The sequence below is a fragment of the Vanessa cardui genome, chromosome 18 (assembly GCF_905220365.1).
Source record: "Vanessa cardui chromosome 18, ilVanCard2.1, whole genome shotgun sequence".
Taxonomy (NCBI): Eukaryota; Metazoa; Arthropoda; class Insecta; order Lepidoptera; family Nymphalidae; genus Vanessa; species Vanessa cardui.
Genome location: NC_061140.1, coordinates 12,234,036 through 12,261,420, shown reverse-complemented (window position 1 = coordinate 12,261,420; position 27,385 = coordinate 12,234,036). Strand labels below are relative to the sequence as shown.

At 32.2% G+C, this 27,385-nt stretch overlaps 1 protein-coding gene across 1 annotated transcript in view; it reads left to right on the top strand.

Moving 5' to 3' along the window:
* Positions 1-14,313: 14,313 nt before the first annotated feature.
* Positions 14,314-27,385, top strand: part of LOC124537632 (transcription factor sem-2-like) — a 72,118-nt gene continuing 59,046 nt past the window's right edge. Inside the window, exon 1 of the mRNA XM_047114529.1 lies at positions 14,314-14,813. Coding sequence (XP_046970485.1) covers positions 14,694-14,813 — 120 coding nt within the window. The 5' untranslated portion in view covers positions 14,314-14,693. The remainder of the gene's footprint in view (positions 14,814-27,385) is intronic.

Here is a 27,385-nt window from a genome sequence, read left to right as displayed (position 1 = left end):
AATTCGGAATGTAAATGCAAATATAAGAAAAAAATTAATGCAATAGCACAGAATTGGTGATAGGGCTTTATGGAAGCCCGTCTGGATATGTTAGATATATGTATAAAATTTTTATCCATTGAGGAGAGGGTTTGGAATATATTCCACCACGCTGTTCCAATGCGGGTTGATGGAATGCACATTTGGCAGAATTTCTATGCAATTAGACACATGCAGGTTTCCTCACGATGTTTTCGTTCACCGCCGAGCACGAGGTGAATTATAAACACAAATTAAGCACATATATATGATGATATATGATGACGATATATATGATGGTGCTTGCCTGAGTTTGAACCCGCAATCACTGCTAAAGCGAATTTGATGAAATTTGGTACGAAGCAAACTTGAACTTCAAGGACGGACGGGAAAAGCATTTTGCCTGACACATGACAACCAACACCCTAAAAAGCGAACGAGGCCGCAGACCACAACTAGTATCAAAATACATGATAAAATTAGGAATATAAATTTTAAATGGCAAATGATCAAAAACTCATCAATAATATTACAAAACTGGAACAAGTGTTCGCGATACAACATCCTAGCTCTTTATCTGACCCAATTGGTCAAACTTGGACAGCGTTCCCACTGACAGACAATCGTTTACAATAGATAACGTAACTGGGCTTTGCCAATATATACTTTGGATACGTCACACACATTAAATAAAATCGGAACAGATAATTAGAACGCACGCTAAAACCGTCTGGTATTTAGTTAAATTGTTATTAATAATTGTAATGTTATAAAGGAATGAGTCATCAATGGATGGTTATTTGTTTTTTTGGAGCGAAGTTCCTTATCATAAATTACACTATATGCCAATTCCCAAAGTATCGGTTGTGGCCCAACGGTGGGACGTTATCGGTACACTTATATCATCATTAGATAATATAAAATAAAGTCGTGTACCGCTGTAGTAGTGAGATAAATAATTAGCCCTTTGTCAATACTATAAACCATATGTAAGCCTATAAATTATTTCAAATATAATATTTACAAATAATCGTAAATACCTGGTAAATTTCTCTCCCATTAAGGAGAAAATTTGGGACATATTCCACCACGCTGTTCCAATGCGGGTTTGTGGAATACACATGTGGCAGAATTTCTATGAAATTGGTCACATGCAGGTTTCCTCACGATGGTTTCCTTCACCGCCGAGCACGAGATGAATTATAAAGACGAATTAAGTTCATGAATCAGCGGTGCTTGCCCGGGGTTGACTCTAAAAAACTATATTAAATATTGGTAATTATTTTATGTTCCCGTTTTACTTGAAGTTGGATCTTCACATATACACTTAATTCTCATTATATCGATTAAAATATACAGCGTTATATAATAAGATAAAAATAAATCCACATCACCAGTTAATTGTACTCGGAGTAATAGCCATGCTTTAGAATAGGTCAAGGTAATGCGAGATCTATACCCATAATTTTATCTAACGATGATCTAATATCGTGACGTTAGGAACTTTGATCACTCGCATTAAAAAGAGGGTACTTCTAACGCGGTGGTCCAGCCGTTAGGTCACATGAATCGACATAACAAATTTTTGAAGAAATTCATATGACTATTCTTACTATACTATGGAAAATACTTAGTAAATGACTAAGTATTTTTTTGAAACTCGGTATCCGCAACGTTTTTATAATATTGGCTATACTGGCATATAAATAAATCAATTGGCATTCTGGCGTTAGTTTATCATACAAAATGTATGAATTTGTATTTATTTGAATGACTGACACATCTGTGACGCGACTGGTTATGTCTCCACAACTTTCTAGTTATCTTAAATCAGTAGATCTATGAATAGTTCAAAAGGTCACGGAATGGACTAAATCTATGAATATAGATAAGTTATCTTATCTTTTATCTATCGTTACATAGTATAAAACAAAGTATTTTTTTATGGTATAGATTGGCGGACGAGCATATGGGCCACCTGATGGTAACTGACCATCACCCATAGACAATGAAGCTGTAAGAAACATTAACTATTCCTTACAACGTCAATGTGCCACCAACCTTGGGAAAGCTTAGATTACGCAACGGATTTTATGTGATTTTATTTTTAATAGATAAATAGAGTGATTCAAGGGAAACGTTTTTGTATATAATACTTGGACAATATAGTAAAGAAACACTGATAATTTTAGATGTATCTAATGTGGTGTCGTAAATAATTTTTAGTTGAATATTTAGTACCAGGATTGCACGTGCGAAGCCGGGACGGGTCGCTAGTATATAAGAATTTGTCAGTTTATTTTATCTTAGTTTGATTATTATTTCAATAACGACTGCCTCTGTAGAGAGCTAACATCATTGTGGTAATTAATTGTTTCTAAAACGCTTATCAAAGTCAAATTAGGTAACTATTTTGGTTTAACCTGAATTGTAATTGGTTGATAAAAGCTGATGAAATTATAGGCGACCAATACGCGATTAGTATTTAAACTGAATAAATTTCAATTCGAACAACGTTTTAAAACCGGATATTAGTATATAGAGGTGATTCACCAGCTGACCCAGCGATTAAAAAACGTTAATTATAAACAAGGATTGCGGGTTCAAATCTGGGCAAGCAATTAAGCACACGAATATTAGTGTGCTTAATTTGCGTTTTGAAAATCATCAGTGGAACAGGAAATTGTGGATGAAGATCTAGCAGATGTGTATGCACCACTGGAACAGCCTGACGGAATAAGAGACCAACCTGATCCTCAAAAGAAGATTTACCTTAGTCCAGTAGTGACAGTTACTTTGTTACTTTTATAGGTAAATTTAGTTAAAAACAAGATTAGCTTGAATCCAACATATATTAGAAAATTATTTATATGTATATGTTAGTTACAAGATAAATCAGATGGTACGCGTAAAACAACCCTATGTTCTTTCTTAAAGATTAACTTTGCAATGGACAGATAGAAATTTTACTTGACAATGTAGGTAAGTATAATATTAGTATTGATGATGTAACTTACATAACATGTTATATTAAGTATGTATAATAAAATAGTATATCATAACAATTCAAATATTGTAACGATATTTGAAATTTGAGTTTAATTGAAAAGATGATTATGTGTCTGCAGTTATATTGTATGCTTAGCATTTGGTAAACTTTAATTAGCATTGAAATCCTTGGGTACTCGTGTTATCAAATCATAATTACGGTTATAACACTTTAGTCGACTCAGTAGCAACAACTGTTATTAATAATGAAATAAAATACATTTATCGACTTAGTATATCATATTACGTCGCCACATTGAAATCATTAATTATGTTATGACTTCTGTTATGACTCACGAAACTTCTATTGGCAAATCTACAAATTTGAGTCAGAAAAAAGTCATAACACCTCTAATCTTACCAGCTTCCACTTTCTTGTACCACCAGAACGTGCTCCGAAAGTACCGGTTAGGTGTGCGAGTAAGAGGACAATACATGGTCGTATGCCTGAAAGGGATAGACAGTCGACGCCCGACAGGGACCACAACACAAACGCGCTTGCAGTGAACGAGATAAAATATCTAATATTGCTTGTTGAATTCTGCGTTTGATGGAGCCAGGCGAATTTGATATTTCTATTAATGGTTTAAAGTTGATATTTGAATGTATTCTTTGTGGATTTAAGGTTTTCCAGCAATGAATTACAGGGTAGATACTGGGTTTGCTGACATCGGATGGTCAATTTGATTCTATCAGCATTTTCGTAGCGGGACGTATTCTTTGAACGTATGCCATTTTTTGTTTCGAAAATTATTGTTAGATTCTCGTCTTCATCTGAGATGTTTCTATTATTTCAGATATCATATAGTTTAAACTATCTGACTGGCAAACAATTTGATTAAGACCTAGGATGTATCGTCTTAATAATCTGGCTGTGATTTCGATGACACTAAGACTAGTACATTTGAAAGTTATCTTGGGAGTACCCCAAGTAAACTGCCCAGGTTTTTTATATCATGTGTATCTCAGGGCTATATTTTAATTATTAATCAGTTTAAAAAACTAAAACAAATATACATAATGTTCAATTCACTCAAGTTTATTAGATTATATAATAAGACATTTTTAAAATGTAACCTAACTGTTAATCATGTTATATGTTTTATAACATATGATTGTAATTACAAAGGCATATTTTTAGGCATAAAAATTCTGCCAGAGTGAGAGTGCTTTTTGATGAGATCCTTTTAACTTATGACATAGATCAATAAATCTTCAAATTGGAAAAGAAAATTCATCAAATTCAGCACAGCATACTCTAGAGATAACCCGAGTTCTATTATGAATGCAAAAGTCTATTTGATGGTTTATTCTTCCCTTTCGCAGCAACTATAGGTCGAGGTAATCTTGTTGCGAAGAGATCGTTTTCGTTCCTGGAAAAAATAGGAGCAAAGTAATGAAATTACTTGAAAGATAAACGTATGATTGATAAATAAAGACGAGAAAAATCTGTATCAAAAATTGATTATAAAAATTAACAACAAATTTGAAAAAAGAATATTTCACTATAAAGAACATCCGCTAATTAATAATCTCAGCGTTTTGTTTTTTTTGGTTGCCATGACAATTCTTTTTTTAATTTAAAATTAATTTCAACTCTTTGATTAGTATTTTGTCTTTTTTTTTACATTTCGTATATGGACTATAACATTCGATGAGTAAAATAATGACGTATGCTTTTTCTACTCAAATGAACACAACGCATTTACGATTAAGGTATCGAATATCTTATCAACAAAAATCACTGTTTTGAGTCACCGGGTCAAGGGTGACATCATGTCATATGAAACCTCACAAAATGCTCGGTAAGTAAATTTTTTTAACAAAGCGTGTCACCCAGTTTCTCCCTGTGAATAATTTGTGTATATAATTAAGCATATTGATAATAATTCATATTTAAATAAGGAAATGTAAGCACTTAAAACCCACTGCTGGGCTGACTCTTCCCATTTTATATATTAAACATAATACTATAGTATATATACCGAACTTAAGTATTATCTACTACATTTTGCAGGAATACAGATTCTCCAATAAATATAAAAGCTGTCCATAATATATCTTTAATTCAAAATAAAAATAAAAACGAATAAAAAAATATAAAAGATCGAATCTTTTATTCCAAAAATAACGAGATGAACACAATATCAGTCAGTAAGTCAATCGGTATTTTGTTCCATTCTCGAATTGATTGTTCTCACCTCAATAAAACGTTGATTGATTATTGTTACCAATAACGCCTCAGGCGAATTTGGGTATGTTTTTGCAGCTATAAATTTTATACTTATTTTGTAACAGCCAAATACGAACGTATATCCATATACATAATCTAAGGAGGTATAGAGTCATTTCTTAATAACTAAGAAAGCGATTGAAGGACCCACCGATGACATCGGTGCTTGGAAATCATTGCTATTCATATAACATATAGACAACATATACATACAACCAATTGTGCGTATATTTTGAGTCATACTTTTAGTCATATTTTGTTTAAGTTATATTGTGAGGCTTGTATTTTTGATGAAGCAATTACAACAACAACAGCCTATAAATTTCCCACTACTGGGCCTCCTCTCCTTTTAAGGAGAAGGTTGGAAACATTTTCCATAGCTACAAATGACACACAGTCTGTTTTAATTAAGCAGTAAGCATCCTAGACCTGTTCTTTTTCGCCAAACCTTTTCGGACAAAAAAAAAAATTACCTGCCGTGAATTTAAATTAATATTTTTATCTCTTAATAGACTTTAATCAAATACATAAACGGTTGGTTAGTTTGAATAGCTTGTGAATAATTTAATATAGGTGTGTAAGGCACATGCATGATGAGACATGTCAAGACTTGTCGAGATCGAAGAGCGAATAAATAAATAATTAACTTATGACTTAGAATATATTTTTATGGAAGATTCAAACGCAGTGTCAAGCAATATTTTTTACGCCTTTTTGATTGGGATATCTTGATTAAGACCAGTACGTAATTGACTATCGGAATTTGTCACTTTGGAAGATTCTGAATGAAATATCTTTGTTATCGATATTATCAATGGCGGATTTTGCAAATCAAATTTGCCGCTAGTAGGACATTCAATTTTTGCCGCCCCAACTGACATATTAACTACGTTTATTCTGAAATTGAAAGTTTATGACATTTGTTTCAACGTCCTCATTACATCGGCTTTTTCCCATTATTAGTATGACTGTGAACTAGATAATATTGCTGTTAGTTACTGGATTATTTTTGCAAGCCGCTATGAAGTGACGAGTATACGGATTACGGACGTGATGTGTATACATTACATATAATTATAAGTTTTTTTTTCTGTAATAAATAAAATATTTGGCTAAATTTGCCGCCCCTCTAAATCTCCCGCCCTAGGCTCCTGCCTACTTAGCTTATTGGTAAATCCGCCAGTAGATATTATATATGTCTGCATGTTATTCAATCATTGTTCAATCAACTACAGAAATGTCAATATAAATATTAAATAGACTGTCTCGATGCTGTAAAACTATCAATGCCCATAGATTTATATATTCTTCCGAGAAAAACTTCCAATAACTAAAAAAAGATTTCGCCCTTTCTTCGATGTATCTTTCATATATGTATCGTTATAAGATATATATTATTATAATAAGTGTATTTTTTATGGTATAGGTTGTCGGACGAGCATATGAGCCACCTGATGGTAAGTGGTCACCATCACCCATAGACAATGACGCTGTAAGAAATATTAACTATTCCTTACATCGTCAATGTGTCACCAACCTTGGGAACTAAGATGTTACGTCCCTTGTGCCTGTAGTTACACTGGCTCACTCACCCTTCAAACCGGAACACAACAATACTGAGTACTGTTATTTGGCGGCAGAATACCTGATGAGTGAGTGATACATACCGAGCCGGGCTTGCGCAAAGCCCAACCATCATTTTTTATCAACGTCGTTTGGCTATACATTTTATAATAAACAAAATAATTACATGGATTTATATTTTTCTAGTGAAGACTTAAATGGGATATTATTTCAACGCAACCAGTAAAATAATGATAATGTTTGAATAAACAGACGTCGTGATCTATTGATGTATAATGACGTTATTAGTTCACGTGTACAAAACGCTAACTAAGCTTTATATATTGGTGATTCAGCCGATTTATGACGAATCGATCTGACTTCCTGTGATATTTGGATAGATAGAACAGCGATGACTTTTATTTAATTATGTATACAATCCATACTAATATTATAAATGTGAAAGCAACTCTGTCGCTCTTTTACGACCAAACCGCTCAACCAAATTTAATGAAATTTGGTATGAAGCAAACTTGAACTCCAATAAAAGACATGGGCTTTTTTGCCCAAAAACGCAAGTAAAACCGCCTAACTACTAGTCAGCAATAAATGAATGTCGGACTTTTACTCAGTTTATTTCAATTATTTATAAACAGAATGTATTTCTGTTTATTTCTAACGTGACTCTCGTCAGCTGTTCCTTTAGCACGCAACGCTAGCTCAATTGAATTGTCATTAAATGTCTCCTTTTGATTTGCGATAAATAAATAACGAATTCCACCAAAGCCATTATGATAAAATGCCAAATCGTAAGTGTAAATTTGGCTGCAATGACTGATTATAATTAAAAATTCGAATAGCGTTTAAAATTCTTATTTCTCTGAAATTTGAAAAAAGAATACTTAAATTGGCAGTTTAGAATTTTTTTAGTTTAAATAAGTCACCATTCTTCATGAGATATAAGCATCAAATAATTTGATAATTTTCAAAGACGAAATTAAACGTTTATGAGTGTTGTAAGTAATGCAAATTTATTAATGTTCAAGATTCAAGCAGAGATAGCCTAAGCACTAGCCACTGTGGGTAGAATAGGTTAATTTTATCCGGAGATCGCATGTTCCAGCCCTAGTAAGCTCCACTTTTTTACGTGATTAAACAGCGTTTTAAATTGATTTCGAGAATACAGTGAAGGCAAAACAAGAAACATCATTGGGGAAATTTAAATATCGAATTTAACGGCAATACTCTTCAAAGTGTTTCCATCGACTTGAATAATCAAGCCGAGATGGGCCAGTGGTTAAAACGCGTGCATTTTAACCGATGATCTTGGGGTTCACACTCAGGCAAGCACCACAGAATATTCATGTGCTTAATTTGTGTTACAATTCATCTCGTGCTCGGCGGTTTAGGGAAACATCGTGAGGAAACCTGCATGTGCCTAATGTCATAGAAATTCTGACACACATGTGTCAGAATTTTCACCACCCGCACTGGAACAGCGTAGTGGTATATGTTCCAAACCTTTTCCTCAAAAGGGAACTTGCAAGGAAAGGAAGCTTGAACTCAGCAGTGGGAAATTTACAGGCTGTTGTTGTTGTTGTAGTTGTTGAACGATCAAGATGTATTTGCCAATGAACTCAGCAGTGGGAAATTTACAGGCTGTTGTTGTTGTTGTAGTTTGTTGTTGACCAATCAAGATGTATTTTCCAATCAATGGCATATTTACAGTGTCCGTGTATTTTTTTTTATACGAACACACACAAATAAGTCCTTCCACAATCTCGAATTTATCGCCCATAAATTAAAATAATCAATCATTTCTCGTTCGTGATCCTTTCATGATCCCGTACGAGCGTTCAATCACGGTAAACATTTGGAATGGAGTTCTTTTTCAAAAGGCGATCTCCGATTCAGTAATTATGTGGAATTTTATTTTACTGGTACCGATTTATTTTTATTACATCCCAGTGATGGTAAAGTTCCACAGAATTGATTTTGCTATACGTACTTTGTTGATTATGTGATTTACAATTAATTTATCTCTTAAGACAAAATGTGTGATAGGTTCGGTCTCAACCTGTCTGTATCGTACCTAAAAGTACCAATATTTTTTATTGTTGTGTATTGATTAAAAAAGTAAGTAACCCAGTGTGTTTGCATGCAAGAAACGTACCATTTAAGTACTAAAATTGTGGCCTTGTATGTAATTATTTCAGTCAGATTTATGACTTTAGATATTGATAGTATTATTTTTAAATGGTTTTACTAGCTTGACCTCGCATATTTGCTAACTTCAAATAACGCAAGAGGAAGAAAGTACTTGAGATAACATGTGCTGTTGTTATTAGGATATCAGCGACATATACAGTATGACACATTGCGGAATTAACTAAAACTTGATCTATACTGTCCTGATATTGAAGACAATAGATTTTTTTATTGTTTTTGGACTTGTGTGTCTCGATTTTCATTAAAGGTACTTATGATTTATTTTATTGTAAAATAGTTATTTTTTAAGTGAATATACTATAATAGTCCACATAGCTACTGCTCCATGGGTTTTGACTTCACATTTAAAAATTCAGCAATTAATAAGTATAATCGTATGACAAATGCAAAATCACAAATTTTTTCCAAGGTATTTTAATCGTCATTTAACATTTTACCACTGGAATGCAGATTCTATCAAGATGAACAGACTAGAGACTCAGTAGCCACTCTTTTTAAAAATTTAAAAATAGAACATTTAAATAAAATTGCATATGAATATAATACATCCTGCCTGGAAGTCAACAAGTATTACACTTATCTTCACATATAAATGAAAGCAAACCTTAGTTATGATACGATGATATAGATTCTATTATATATTATGTTCTAGATTGAGAATGTTTGCATCTTATCCCTCGCAGATTTTTGTATTAAATAAAACGCAACGATTCGCGCTATAATTTCTGTATTCAGTGGAAGTCAAGTTCAAAATAGGGAGAAATTCTTTTAAGGAAATTTAACATTGAATTTCAAAGTGAAATATTTGATAACCTTATGCTACACTATTTGTTTCATTGAACATTTAACTCAATGTACAAAAATCGTTTACAATATTTTAATTGAATTTTGATGAACTTATTTGTTTTAAATTGAAAATATAAACTGTTATATTAAAATTCGTAGTTTTATTGCTGCTGTTCGAGCCTCATTTATGCAGATTTTTGCCATTGTTTTTTTTGTACATATTTTTTTGTTTACCGTACTGTATAATAAAGTGATTTCGGTGACTGACTCTTTGCTTTGGAAGCTCAATATGAGATCGATCCTGAGGTTCTTGATTCTCACAACCACATAGTAATGTGTAGTGTATAAAACATACTTATTATGTTCTAATATTATAGACATTAGAAGTTAATACTTGCAGGTGGATACCACCCTTCTACAATTTATCTATCTATCTATCCATCTAACAGCAATACAATTTCAATGTTTCTGTTTATAGTTAGTAATTATAGACACAAATACGTTACATAGGCTAAGGGCAAAGGCCACTTACCGTTACGACCTATTTGCTCTGTATATCGAAATTGTTCCCAGCACAATAAACTGTTTAAAATAATGATATAATTTATCTCTGTACAAATTTAAATTTAATGTTGTGAATATTTTAATGAAGGATTGGTGCGAAGTGATTTATTTAATTTTTTATTTAGTTTGATGTGTATTACTGATATAGTTTTAATTAATATATTTTAATCCTATAGTCTTTCTCTCTTCTTGTATATCTGTCTCTCTCTTATTTACATTTTGCAAATTATTTTCTTTAATATTTGTATTGTACTGTATTATTGGAAACCATTATTGATTAAGTTTTATTAATATTTTATTTTATATTATGCAATATTGTAAAACGGATTGTTTCTTGAATAGCCATAATTTACTATACTTGTATACATGTATAATATATACTTTTAAGCAAAATGCAATGCCTCGTATAACGTCTTTCTTGGTCATATTCCTCACGATGTTATCATCACCAAGCAAGAGTTCTGCTTGCCCGCTATTAATCCGCAATGTTTGTTAAAGTTTAACTAATTTGAACTTATATACTTCTTTGTGTAACTTTTCCAAAACTACACAATCAATGATAGCCGTGATTGCTCAGTGGTTGAAATCGTGTGTCACTTACTTTCATGTGTTAATAATTCATAATGTGCTCGGCGGTGAAGAAAATCATTACGACCTGGAGGAAATGTAGGATAATGGAGGAAATTAGACACATGTATAACCAACCAAGCTGCTCCAATAGCAGCGTCATGGTATATCCTATAAACCTTCTCCTTAAAGTAAGAGGATGTATCGCAGCCGTTGGAAATTTACGGGCTGTTACCGAACCAATTTCGATAATTCGTAACGAGCCAACATCTATTCGAAAAGTCAATTGTTAAGTTAAATTAACATCCCATTAAATGGCCGGCAACTTATATATAATACAGTGTGTTTGTTTTATCCAACATAATCCAAAGTGGCTCTTAGATTTCTAAGGAGCGGATGCTGTCCTGAATCCGTATCATTTCCTCATCTTAACTGACTTCCTGTTTACGCAAATATTAGCTTTCCGAGGGCTAAGTGTGACACAGGTATACGTACCGTTCTAATGAAATGTATTTATAACTTTATCGTTGACAATAGCCTCTGTTGTTAACTAGTTTTCGCCCGCGGTTTTGCTGGCGTTTTATGGTGGTTGGCTGTGATAGGCAAAAATTAGGCTATGTCCTTCCTTCGAGTTCAAATTTGCTGGATAGCAAATTTCATCAAATTCAGTTCAGCGGTTTGATAGTGAAAGAGGGTCAGATAGACAGAGTTACTTTTACATTTATAATATTGGTATGGATGTAATAATTAATATAGACATAGTAATCTATGTACGGTTAATAATTATTAACCGAGGTGGGCCAGTAGTGAGAACGAACGCATTTTAACGGACGATTGCGGGTTCATACCCAGATAAGCGCCACTGAATTTCCGTGTATTTATAATTCACCTTGTAAGCAGTGAAGGTTACTATTGAGGAAACCTGCATAAGTCTAATTTCAATGAAATTCTGTTACACGTGTAATCTTGGAACAGCGTTAAACACGAGAGGTATTCCTAGCCCAGCAGTAGATTACTTACAAGTTACATTATAAGTGTATGCGTCATGGATAAAACAAAAATTAATTACTTATGTCAATTCATTTGATTAACATGATTTTATCAATTGTTAGTGTAAGTACTTAAAAGAATTCTAGTTACACCAGTTTAATATAGATGGCGTGAGTTGTATTACACAATTGCTTAAAAAATATAACATAAATATTTTCTTTTTTCTTTATCTTTGATAGAAGTCCCAATGTTGGGCTAAGGTATACTTTACTGTCAATAATTTTTTAAGCTTATTTTTTGCTCCATATGAATTGGAAGATTATCAGAAACGTCAGGTTTTCTCGCGATGTGTTTTCTTTAAAATGTATAAATTAAGATGAACTTATACGAAATTAGCCTTATTATTTTAAAAAAAATCCAATTTTTATAGTTTTGCTTTACCTTTGAAAAAAACACCAAAACCCCGTTTTATACTTTTTTTAATTTGCTAGTTTAACCTCTGTAAAAAACAAGAACATAATTCAAATGGTGTCAGTTAAAACTAGTCTAGTTCGTCCGAATTGAACTGCAATCTTTCTTTAACCGTCCATCCACAAAACTATCGCTACTCATTCTAATTATAGAATTATAGATCAAATTATTCGATCAATACATTCAAGCGATAAACTATTAAATTTAATTATTCCTGTCCTAGAGTGCGTTCAACAAGCAATTACTTGTCACTAACGAACTTTTCTTAACAACATACATCAAAGTTAAGACTATATGCTAGTGACATACATACGTCGAACAGCTACTGCGCCACTTACTCGTTAAAAAAGAACCCCTTAGTATCGCCAATTGTCCCATATCATTTGCAAATGCGCTCACAATACACCTGACATCATGATACACGATAATCACTCTTATTGTATAGATATAAAGTTGATTATACCGTTACAGCGCTGATCGAATTATAAATAAAAAAATGCGCTGATATGCGGGCGATCGGCAGATGTTTGTTCCATTGAATTATTTAGGCTATAATATTTTTTATTAAAACATATAGCCTACTATATCTTTAGACGAGTTTTTTATTGTACCTAGCTCGGGCTAAATCGTAATTCTCATTAATTTAATGTTGTTTGTTAACGATTTAGTTGGAGGTGATTTTTTTGAAGGATATCAGTACGGTCAGCACAAGTATACTTTTTTACTTTTTTATTATATTATATGACAAAATAATACTATAAAATACAGTTATGTCCCGCGGCGTTGTTCGTTTTATGGTTACTTTTACATCAAATTTATGGTATTAGTAAAGTCATACAATGATAATTATTATTTTTAGAATATCGATCCATCTGAATGTGTCCTTGCCTATGCTGACTCTCTGACTACATCAATTAATTTGCATTTAATTAACTAATATTGTATTTGAATATGAAATTGGTAATAGGTAATTATAATGTTAACAGATTGTGGGTAACAGTTGATATCCATATCGAAACTGAGATGACCTAGTGGAGTTTTTTAAAGGGTGAGTGAGCCAGTGTAACTACAGTTTACATACTACGCCAATGGCTATGGTGACCACTTACTTGTATAGTTAAGTTATCCATTTGTCTTTCCACCTACATATTTCATTAAAATCAGGTTCAAATAGTTGATACATATTTAATATAAGAAGCCAAATATCCTTGGTAAAAAAACAGTAAGGTGGTGTATACTCTAAGCACTACACTAGGCCGATACAACTCACGACCTGTTAGATTTGCTTTTTTATACTGATATGATTACTTATTATTTAATCTTAAACGTGGAATATTCAAAATTACTTTCGAAGTTTAAACTCCCCAATAAAGTCAGACACATATTTATAGTAATTACTTTTTAATAAGGAATCGAGTCCAAACAGACATGGATCCCTCCCATTTGATAAAATTATCAATGACGCTTCTCGCTCGTTATAGCAACTTAATAATATTCTTGTTAAACATCTGTAATCTGTCTAAATGTCTGCGAAAGCAACTGTCTGATACAAACTTAAGTATTCTAGTAAAATAATTTAAATTTGAACTATTTATCAGACGCAATATTACGTTAATTTATTTATCACAATCAAAATTAGACCATATATACTAATTATAAAGTCCATATTGCTTTGCAACGTGCGGATGTGTACATCGCATCGTCCGATAAAAGTAATGTTCGGTTGTAAAAACGATACGCGTGTACATGTGCACTCGTGTCAGAGCTCCGCACGAGAGTGAGGCGTGCGCGGGGGGAGCGGGGCGCTTGCGCGGGGAGGGGCGAACAGCTGAGCGGGTATATTGACAGCACTCTGCACGTTGCCGACCAGTTAGTAGGTTCTCTGTCACCGCCGAGTGCTGACGTATCCGCCACGATCGCGATTATGCCACTCGCTTGATAACTGAGCGGTCTCGTCCCGCTGAAATTATGACTTATGGACTGATCGCCGAGGAACAAGACAGCGGCAGTTTTTTAATTCTAGAGCGAAAATTAAGAATAGTTTCCAGATATTGGGAAGTCTTCGGCGATAAGTCCGCCGAGAGGCTCCCGCGTCGGAACAAGCAGAAACCGCTATTTGGACTGCAATAAACTTTTCAGGACTTGAACGAATTAATATTTAGTGTTAGTGCAATAGGTGAACTGTGTTTGTGTTGTTTAGGGGGCTTTTTTTTGGATTAGCATAATGGTACCCCAACAAATTTCGGATGTGCGGTCCCTGACGCCTACTTCGAGTGGGGTCCCGGTGTTTGGATCGCAACTGGTCGACAAAAACTCATCAACGCCATATACTGATGCCACACAGGTAAGCTATTTACTGGACAAAAATTAGGACAGTGAAAATGTGTAAACAAAAATTAAATCGGTTAAATCATAAATTCAAACAAAACTCACAAAATAAATGATCAAACAGAAAATCTAAATCGTACGAGAAAATAATACAATATAAAAAAAATACGTTAAATCTCCTACCTCCAAAAAAGATAATTTAAATTTAAAAATGTTTAAATCTCAACGTTTATAACGGTCATAAAATAAATAAAAAATCGCATTAATAATACTTAAACCATTCCTAATTTAAAATAGAGTTAAAAGAACTTCTAAATGTTACCAAACTTCTGTGAGCGCTACCTCCTGATTAAATTACCGTTGAAAATTCAATTTCAAAGTTTTGAATTCGATCACAGTAAAAAGGTTGAAATATCCTTTAAAAAATTACAATTTTACGAAACAGTGTTTTGATTGGATAAAAACAACAACATTAATAAAAAAATAACGCGTAATACACTTTATCGCCAGGAAAACGTTTAAATCGCTTAAAGAAATTCGTAAACATGTTTTTCAACGCATCGTATCATATTGGTAAATCAAAATAACAAGTCTATAAAATAATATTGCCTAATTAAAAAGTTCATAAATAACGAAATTATTAAAACGTAATATTTAAAAATAAATAAACGATTAATTTGTTCAAATATCGTTAACTAGCTAATTTAAATTTCGAACTGTTATGATTTATAGTTTTTGTGATTAGAAATATTTTGCTGGTTTAAACTCATTTACTTTAAAGATACAAACAAAATTAAATACCTCGTTAGTAGAATATTAAACAGTGATCATGTAACTGATTAATAAAAAAATAAGTTTACAAAAAATATATATGTATCACGCGAATTTAAATAACAATTTTTAAAAACCATTACATATCCATTAGAAAAGCAAGAATAATCTGTCGTTATCGCGAGTGAAATTTAAATTTTTCACAGCAAACGTGGTTATTACTAATACAGAAATTATTTTTTTTTGTAACGGGTCGGTAACGAAGAAAAATTATTATAAAACATGCAACTGGTAAGCTTATAGGGGAAAATGGATTTCCCTGCCCGATAAAAAATGAATCATTTAAAACGTTTAGTGCTGGTCTAGACTTAATAAACGCGTGAGAAAAAAAAAGTGTTTTTATAACATATAATACTTAAAAAAAATTGACATATAGATACTTTATTAGAGAAAATATTTGTCGAAAAATCCTCTAGTTTCAAACTTGTGTTTTAAACGCAACAGTTTTAAATATTAATCTCGCTAATATAATAAAACTGTGTGTCTGTATATCTCCAGTATAAGTAGCTAAAGTACAAATGAAATTAACTAAGTATTAGAACGTGATATATTTTGTGATATTTCAAATAAAAACTATTATTTCTAAAGATGAAAAAATTTATTAAATTGAAAATCTTAAAAAATAAACTGGTGTAAATACCCTACAATTAAAAAGCGTAAAAAGGTATCTGTCAAAAAAGCTCTTGAGTTTATTTCGCGTTTTCAAATCGTAATTTACTTTAATCGTGCCGTGAACCTCAAGTGAATAATTTAAATGAAATAAAAATGTTAAATTAAACATAAACAAAAGATATAAAGTTCACAAATTAGATTATAAAGTACGAAAATCTACATAAACCGTCAAAAAACTACACTTTATGTTTAAATTAATCGCGTGATCAAAAACAATAAAAATAAACCTAAATTTAAACATTTTTGTGGCGAATGCGTGCGTATATAATCAAAATTATTTGTTTTAAAATATTTGATAAAATCAGGAAATTGTTAAATACATTATTAAGTAAAAAATAAGTAGATACAGTTCTGATATGAAACCACGATTCATTTAAAAATCTTTGAAATAACTTACATCGTAAATAAATTTTTGACATCTATTTTGAACATGCTTGTTGCAAATAATTAAAGTATCGTAAATACGAAGACTGTGTGAAATTGTTTTGTAATAATATATTTTAAGGATTTAGGCAAGTTATTGATACAACATATTAATTAGCAAGATGAAATAAAATACGTTGTGCAATAAAACAAACATGTCTAGAGTCACGTAGATGAAATTCTAAAAACACACGAATCTTAGAATAAAACATTGTGTAGCTAATTTTATTCAAACTTAAATAAAAATAGGTGTAACAAATTAAGTGCTCATAAAATACAAGGATCGATTTGATTATTTTTTTTTTCTTATTGTTATATTTTTGCTGAGGATTGGATGATTATAGTTTTAACCGTTTCAAAATTTATTGATTCTAAGAACCATTTAAAATTAGTATAAATCGTTTGCCGTGAGCAAAATAAACTTTTCATCTTAACCCATCAGGCCGTAGTAAATTTAAACAACTTGAAGTCAATATTTCTATCGAAGCAATGAACGTTCAACGTTATCAGAAATTAGATGAAAAAACAAATAAGATGAATTGCAATCGTTCGAATGACGTAGACGAGTCTGCGTAAAACGCGACTGGAACCGTCGACAATCGACGTTATATATATTATCGCATTAAATACACTTCATCACGCGATAGATATCAGGGCGATGGAAGTTAAAACAATCGATATTATGAAAAATAAAAAATGATTCTCGATTTTATTGCCGAGTCGAGGATCGAGAGAAATATCCGTAAAATGCTCCGACGAACCCAAGAGTGCATTAACATTTCAATGTCAACTTGTAATATTTTTAGTCATCCTCTCGGCGTGTGTGAGTGGCCTTTCGCGTACAGTCGGTGAGTTCATTCGAGTACAGCTCTGTGTGTGTAATGCGTTCGCTACTAGGAAATGTTAATCTCAGGTCATTCGCGCCAGCAATTTTACCGAGAATATTAAAGGGAAATGAATTTTCGTACGCTCTTCTTTACTCACAATTTTTCCGATTTTTTTCTTTCCTATCAACGCCATCCGATATCTGAGACGTTTTACCATTAATGATAAAAAATCCGTTCGCATCCGTAGCGTTTGATATTAATTTTCAATCTGTTGCATCCAAATTCTTATCTAATGCTATACGAAATATCAGAAACATTTTTTTAGAAAGTAACGTCTCTATCTAATCTATCGATAGATTTTTTCAATATGCTTTTTATACAATTGATTTGACATTGTTATTAACAATTTGTTGGAGGCCTTTGACCTGTAATAATTCAATGGAATATAAAATATTTTGAAGGAGCGCAAAGCGTGCTTGTAACATAAGGAAACGATTTATCAGGATTGTATCATTGTACTGTAACAGATTGCAGTACAATGGTGTAGATAATTAACACTATTTCATTAGTCACGAGATGATATTATATGTAAAGAGCGTGATTATTATCATTATTCAATAGGGCAATACGATTGAGAAATGATCTAAGAATTATCGTTTATTTATTTTTTTGTTGTGAGCAACAATTTATGTCGAGATTAAAAACACTGAGGAATATTTTATTACGTCAGTGTATCAACATTAATTTGCTTTATCTGTAAAATTTTGCGCAGCGTTCTTTTTAGATATTAAATACGAACTACATTTTTGTGCTCGAATTCGCCAGTTTGTATAGCTCAGTGGACCACTTTGCAAAAAAAAAAAAAAACGAAAAGGGCGGAGTTTCGGACGGTTATAATCCGAACGTCGAGCTACAGACTTGTGTTGACTGTGTTTTTGTACTATTTTTTATTCGACATGTAGCGAACTCGAGTATGGCAACAGATCTATTTCCAAGGTTGCAACGTTCCTCGGCTTCATTTATTACTGGAATTGTGATTGTTACGTTCTCCTAACCGATTGTTAGATCAAAGATTGAAGGAAAAACTTGCCTCGCTTGCTTTTAATTTACTTTAAACACTTCCTTGAAATAAAAGGTACCGCGCGACCAAAGTTAACTTTTTCTTCGTGCCTGTCTGCTATAATGCTGAATACAACTTCCACTCACGAAAGGCTAGGTCTCGGTATTTAGGGAATTCTCATTAGCTTTGCTTTCAGTTTTTAGTTTCGTCTGAACTTTGACGATAACATCGGACTGAACTTTCTGGCGATACTTTAGACGGTATTTAATGAACTGATTTAAAAGATTACTAATTAAAAGCTCCTTTAAGCGGCATTACGGCGACATTTGAAGAAACCGAAGCGTTTGCACGGCGAAACAATAAATTAAACGTTTAAGGCTGCCCGCTCTCAAAATCAATTTCGTGTGAATCCTTATTCAAGTTTATCGTTTAAGTAAGCAAATTTATGTACTCTAATGCGCTCTTGGTAGCTTTGGAAATCAACGTTTGATTGTAAAATACGTACCCATGTCGGCAAATGCAATTTGCTCTACACTTGTGGGTGGTGTTTTAATGGTGCCATTATACTGGAGAATGGCGTTTGTTGCACAAGAATTACCTCCGTGTATAGAGAGACATTACCTGGGAGTTTGTTTTATATTAAAATTTTAATACGTTCAAGTGTTGACATTTATCTTCTGTAGCGTTTATCAGAGACTCGAGTCGCTTTATTGTTACTGGCCTTCGATTACTTTTCATAGATGAGTAATTGTTGTATATTATATATTTAAAAACATGCTCTTCAACTATATCTCACTTTGAATACTTTTCTATCAATATAAGATTTTAAATGTTGTAAATTGTCAAATACACAGAACTGAAGTAGGATATTGTACTAAAATATCAACTTGAGAAGTTCGACCCGTGACATGTGAAAACAGAAAGTCCAGCAAATAGCAATAAATTCAACGCCACGTTGACGCCGACTGAAAATCGCTACGACCAACTTCTAGGCGAAACACCAAAACTCAGCCATATATCTTTCAATTCCGCATAAGCTTTAGTTTGCTATTTGATTGTAAACACACCGGACTTTAGCAAATTAAGTTGAAATTCATCCGTACAACCTATTTACGTTGTTTTCACGAACTGCTATAAATCAATATTATTGGTAAGAGATACATGGACCACGCTTCTTAAAGTTCTCATCGTATCATTATTACTATTACTTACTTACTTTACTTTATTATTTAAATATCTAATCATTGAGAAATCAGGAAATGAAATCTTAGCTTAACTATTATTAAACCATCATTACAATCACTGGCTTAAGCTAAACAAATTCCTCTATCATTCGCTCGACTACACGATAACATAATATACATTGGAATATCGTTATTCAAAACCTCTACATACAAAACAGCAATTTATACACGAACGAGATTGTTATTTGTATTATATTATAGTGTTCTAAATAATTTGTTTTAAGGATTCGGTTGCTTTGAATTCTAATATCTTTATAACTATAATTGGTGGAACGATAAATGGAATGAGGGCATCAGACACTCGAATAAGCTAAAACATAATACCTCGCTGTTTACTCGCGTAATCCTAACAACTGGTACAGTTTTACGCCATTAAGCGATTGCTATTATTGCTGAATGTGCAAGTTCCGAAGAAATCCGTAGTAAGTAAGAAATATTTTTCAACTCTGTTAAATTGTTATAGATTTTCGTTTTTATTTTCTATACGTTCTCTCTATGCTACGGTTTGTTATATAGAATTTTCTTTAATTGGTTTATTATTTTACTTTAATTCTAAAATTATATATTCAAATGCATCTGATTTTGTAATAATAATACTCTTTATATCTTTACTCGTAATAAATCTCCGGGCTTGGTTGATTAAATGTTCAGAACGGCAACTTTATTGTACAAGTTTGATTGGAAAGTAGAGTAAGTTCTCGTAAGGATAAACCCCATATTAACACAGTTTTCAATCTGTTCGATGTTAATAATACTTTCGTCAGTACAAATTCCAGACTTAGTAGTAAGCCTATAAGTATAGCATGTTATATTTCGAAAAAATACTCTTGAAAATAAAATCTTAATATTTAAAGAACTCGTAATTGAAATAAATGAAGTATATTATCATATTTATCCTCTTCTTCATATTTATGCTGTTGACGATTTGAATGCTGACGTTTTTTTTATAGTTGTATAATAAAACATGACTTTTGAGTTATTTTCACATGACTGACAATAATGGCTGTATTAAAAAGACTCGGCTCGACGTTCGTTGTCATTAAAGAGACTGTGAACTTTTCAAAATAAAATGTCGACCTATCTATAAAACTTAAAGGTTAGATTACGCTGTGCAATTGTATTGTTAAGTTTACAACATAAATCCGATCAGAAATTACTTGAACGCACTAAAACACTTTTATGTATTTAAGAACATTGAAATATAAAACCTCTTTTGATAATTAACAGAGATGAACAAGAATGGGTGATTGCCCATTCACGTTTAATTCATCGCGACGGTACATCGAAAATCATAAAGTTTACGACTCCTCCAAATTGCAGGATACCCGTCCCTTACTTTCGAAAAAGAAATTTCTTAAAACTAGAATCACTTGGAGTTGCCTGTTATTTCAGTTTATGACTCCTTCCTTATCAACTGTCTCCGTTTATAGCGTAATTAATTCGCTTATACGCTTTGCTGAGAATGCAATTTTTTATATCTACTTAAGTCGAGCGAGCTTGCTTAAATTCACCATAAATTCGTCTTGTACACATTTGTCTTACCTAAAATTTATCTAGGTATAGAATTATGAAAAAAATGTACCTAAGTCACTTTTACGAATGATTTATTTTTCATTTTATTATTAATATCGGAAACAATTCATAAGTGTTATCGATCATTGATTCTTATTTTTTCATGACTCTTAAATGTTGTATTTTTGGTTATTAAAATGATATACAAGTACTTTAATTATAGCATTATAACTTCTATTAGGTGGTAATACAAATTAATCTAGCATAGCTATTGATAATTCCAAGCGTATTATCGACAATGACCTTTAGAACTTTTATTTCGTTCAGTCGGAACCGGTTTTCGATCTAAGCCAAGACCAGTTTTCGTGTTGCTATACCGAAGTGATTTTATGTTTCTCAAGTAACCGTATTATTAAATTTAACCAGACACAGCGTTTAAATTTCACTGGACGTAGCAAAATTGTTTTAGTGTTACATTAATGAAGCTATTATCTTAAAAGTTAATTTAGGAAGTTTAAGTTGAACAAGCAAGGCATTTAAGGTGTGAAATGAATGTCCGAGATTTAAATTAAGTTTGTAAAAAAACTACAGCGGAAGATGATTATCGGGTCGTGAACCCAACGTTTGCTTAAGAAAATCCTCTAACTTTTCTTGTACCGCAACTTTTTCTACTGATATTCACTCGCTGCGGTAATCGTGTTAGCCGTTTAACTTGTGGACAGCTTCTTTTATACAATTAGCTTCTTATTGAATTGGAAAAAAAAAGTTGCGTTTAGTCAAGTTTATCCACTGAAAGGTTTAGCGGAAACTTTTGTCTATTTTCCACAATGAAATGAAAGGACTTCGATATTTATATTCTACGATTTTTTCATCATTTATCTAAAACTTGTTTTAAAAATTCTGTACGTATAAAATAAACAAACAACATGTACTTCAGAAACTTAGAAGTACACTATTAATATTCTGGAGTGCTATTATTAATGCTGGTATAATTTATAAAAGAAATGTTTTATTACTTGCTCTTATTTTGACTGCAGTCCGGCTAAGAAAAATGCAGGTGTTTTTAGCAGTAAAAGTTAAACGAAATAAAGTCAATACAAAATTCTTTGCACCCAGCTGCAGTGGCGTGTTGGGAGCTAAGCATTCCTGCTTAACTTAAAATTTAAACACATTGCAAGTGCAAAAAACCGGGACGGAATCCTCGGAAGTCTGGCCCCGTATATATTTCACTAACTTCGAAATTACAGCTCGCCATCTTCAAACTCATTTATTTATTGCTCTCTTAGATATTTTTAGTTCTTGTCGCGTCTTTTCTATTATATTTTGGCATCGATTGTATAAAGTAATCTTACGATAATCTTATTATCGTGTCTTCTAATACCTTCTCTTCTTTAAATTAGTTCGGGTCTACCTTTAGATGAAATAAATTGCTGCAGAATCGGAATCCCGTTTTAATTTCCGTTCTCACGGCTCAATTTAGATGATCTATATAGAAGAAAGGGCCAGTCGAAACAAATTTAATTAAACAAAGAAAGTATCTCGAGGAACCCTAAAATTGGCATAAAGTACGGCATTCGGATGATTTACATCGCGAGTAGCGTGACTCCAAGAACGAAGCAAATCCCTTGGATGCCAGCGAAATTAATCACCCGCCTCGAATTTCCCCTTTCCAACGGGGTTCAGTCCAAATTCCCTTTTTAACAAACCAGCCAGTGTTTTTATTGCATTAAGTAGATAAGCTTTGCTTCTATGATGTTTTTTTTTTATTTATTTAAAGCATTTTTTTAAAAAGGAAAATAGTTTAAATTTAGAATCGTAATGTATGCATTACTAATTTTAGTAGTTTCGTATAATTTGATAATTCTGGAATGGAATAACATGAATTTGTAAGTAGTTTATTCGTCATACTTTATCAAAATAAAATTTTAAAACAAGAAACCTCGAAATATTTTTTTTATTATTTTAATGTCTTCTTTTTAAGATTGTTTTCAAAATTTCTTAAAAGCTGTAGTAAATTATTGCAATATGTACATTTACTGGTAATTTAAACTTAAATAATCAGGTACTTGCAATAATGCGTTTACTTTATTAATTTTATCTAAATAGATTATATTAGTTTTCAAGTAATTTTAGTAAGATATAATAATGAATCGGTTTTAATAAAATACATAATATTCTGGATTTAGTCGTTGAAGCATTTAGTCATAATTCCAATTGTGGAATAAACATCTCGGAGTCGTTTTGTAGATCAATATATTTTAAATGCGTTGCTGTAATTGAAGCTGCGGTCTATTCAGACCCAATAATGTTCTGATTATCCACACCATTAAATTCAAGTAACGGATCAACGATGGGAACTTCCTTTATAGAACCATAAAATTCTCATCGAAATCGGCGGCTCCGTTCTAAAGTTATGTCCGGACAGACATAAAAACAAAATTGGAAGTATCCTTTTAACAAGTTGGGCCGTAAAATTGCTCCCATTCGTTGAAGTACCGTCACGTGATCGTTAATATACATATGTATGTCTTTATAGTGATTAACGATAATATTATGTATAATTAATTAAAGTCTAGTAGTATCAGTTAATGATATTTCAAATTTTAAAATGTCTCTAGCTGTTTTATCGAAATAAGATACGTTATCGTCGTTTTCTATTTTCGAAATTTAAATATTCTTACATCTAATTGGTTCAGCATCTTCAATTCGAATTTTAAAATGTATTTTTTTTTTAATAAGATGATTTTATGTTTTCAATTTATACGTGAACTACATTTTTATGATATGTATATTTGACATTGGTTTACATTTTTATTTCCAGTGTCCCTTCATACTAAATATGTATTAATAAAGTGTCAATGACCTCGTGTCCTATTTCGATATTGGTATACAAATAATATTAGAGATTTTCTGAACGTTTTAATTAATATCACGATCATAATGTCACCTTAATCAATTTGACGGAGCTATTAAATCAATTGAGCTGCGGAACAGAACCGGTTTCGGCGTTATGCAGATAAAATCATAAGATGCACTTTTCGAATTTTAAATTTTAAATAACATTGATTTATAATACTCTTAAAAATGTCATATATTAAGAATATATTAGATGTTATCTACGATAAAGGATACTTTAAATTCATACTTTATTCTAGATGATTAATTGTATTATCAAGTATTTTTTGCATCTATTTTAATGCTAAAATGGATTTTTTTAACATTGAATTATGTTTTAAATCAATTTAAAAATATTGTGATCTAATGCAGATATTGCTTTGAAATATCGAAGCTACAATATATCTAGAGCCGAGATGGACCAATGGTTAGAATGCGTGCATCTTAACCGATGATTGCTGGTTCAAACCCAGGCAAGAACCACTGTATATTCGTGAGCTTAATTTGTGTTTATAATTCATCTCGTGCTCTGCTTCATAAGATAAAGGAAATCATCGTGAGGAAACCTGCATGTGTCTAATTTCATTGAAATTCTGTCACATGTGTATTCCATCAAACCGCATTGGAACAGCGTGGTGGAGTATATTCCAAACCAAAGGGAGAGGATGCCTTAGTCCAGCAGTGGGAAATTTACAGACTGTTGTTGTTTATATCTATGATGAATCATTTTCATCAAACGTTTCCACTGAAATCGTGAAAAATAGATCGACACGTGTAAACTGTTTGTACGTTGTGTATTTATGATGTTTTAAAATCGCTATAAGTTGAAAATAATAAAACGTGTATTATGAAAATGATAACAAACTTACGTTATTTATAAACAACTCGTTTCCGCCCGCGGCTTCGTTTCGTGAGGTACAGGTGAAAGGTACTCTACGTATCTTGATTCCTGACAAAGTATAGGCAATATTTCTATGACAAACTCATTGCGCTTATAATCTTCTTTAATTAGTACACTTCGCCTAACAGGAAAATAGAATTAAAATAATAAAAAATACATGAATAAAAAGTAGATTTTATTGTACAAACATGCTATAAATAAATAATTAATAAATATTGGATAACATCACATACATTACTCTGATCCCAATGTAAGTAGCTATTACAAATTGCAGAAATAGGTATCTCAAACACCCAGACCCAAGACAACATAGAAAACTAATGAATTTTCTACATCGGCCGGGAATCGAACCCGGGACTCGGATAGGTGTACCTATGAAAACTGGTGCACACTCGAGCACGGAGGTCGTCAAATATACAATACTTTAAAGATGATAAACAGCAAAATAATTAATCAATAAAAAGTATAAGACATAAATATATAAACGGCGAATGGCATACCGATAAATGCGATCAAAAATCTTGCTAAGAAAATGCTGGTTCCATACCAGGTAGACGGAAGCATCGCAAATCACGTGTAATAAATACAATTGTATGACCGTGAACTTAAAAATGGTTTATTCGCTTGCTTTAAACCAGTACCGCCTTAGGCTGATCGGATCAAGTACTGGTTTCATGTTAACGCCATATTAAGTAAAATCAATGACTCGTTTCTAAAAGAATATTTTTGAGACTATCTGTTATTCCATTTAAAGCTTAAACTAATTAGTTATATATACTGTTACAATGTAAATGCTTTTAACTATCAAAATATATTTGAATACTGATTAAGTTTGTGGTAGTCTTCATAATAAATGTACATTGTCAAACATCATTTCCATTCTCTAAGAAACTCGCTGCGTCTTAGAATTTGTAATCATTACAATTTTCGTTGAAAGTTATTTCAATAGTGAGTCTGAAATAAATAGAAGAACTAAATGGTTTTTAATTGAATGAAAATATATAAAGATCGTTCGGTAGCCGTAATCGAAAAATTCCTTATTATTATCGTCTACTGATGGGCGAATGACTTCGAACTCATTTATTTCTGTTAGCGAGTCGGATTGGGATTCGGAGCCATATTTTTAAACTCGAAAATTCATTCCACTGCCGTGTTGAGAAATGGCTTTGAAACGGGGCTGTTTTAAAAAAAGATAATGCCAAATTCCTGTACACGACGAACGCGGATATGTAGATCAGTTTATGCTGACGATTTATGAAGAAAGCCAAGCAAAATATGGCGTCGTCGCGACAGTTTCCATTGAAACTTTTTTTACAGCTCCCCCCTCTGATGGAAGATAAATTTGCAAATAGAACGCGCACGACCACCCGGTTCGGTAATTTTATTGAAATGCAAATCTTTTATCGCTATTTTTACATTTCAAAACTAACACTATATCAACGATACTTATAATGTCGCGTGATATTCAACTGGAGAACAAATTGGCTACATTCGCGCTAAGAGATTTATGACAGACGTGATTTTAAAAAATGATAATGAACGGCAAGTTGTCACGGTAATCGTATCAATAAAACTCTTTCGATTTGCTTTGAAGCTGCGCTATTCGAAATTCCAGTATTGCATTTGCCAAATCGAATAATACTCTAAAGTTTTACATTGTGACTATTTGATTTATGCCTAATAATCTCCAGATCTATCGAATTATTTATTTATTTGTACATTGTGTTTATATCGATGTATTTTTATCGTTATCATATTCATGCAATTCCGAAGAATTGACCTTTAAAATTTGAAAAACATGTGTACATAATATCAGCTCGCAAAAATAAAATTGAAAGACAATATTATCATGTTATAGCGACAGCAAAATATTCCAAGAATATATGTAAATACCGTGAAGTAATATCGTACCAATTCAAGCTTAGTTGCAGTTCAGAAGTTACTCGCTACAGTTAGTAATACACCACCAATATTTGTTCTATCAAGTCCTTTGGGATCGGTCGGGACGTTTCCTTGTGTAAACAGTATCCCTCTGTCTTTGAATTCAACCGTTCCGCTTCGCAACCGCAAAGATAATGGTGATGAGTGTATAGTGTTCTCATTGAGACAGTATCAGTTAAAACGATACGTTTACAAGATCATAGTAAGCTAATTATACCTCATTGCAAAAGGTTTCTTTTATAAAAGCGCTGAAGCGTGTGCATTCGCGTTCTAATGATGTAA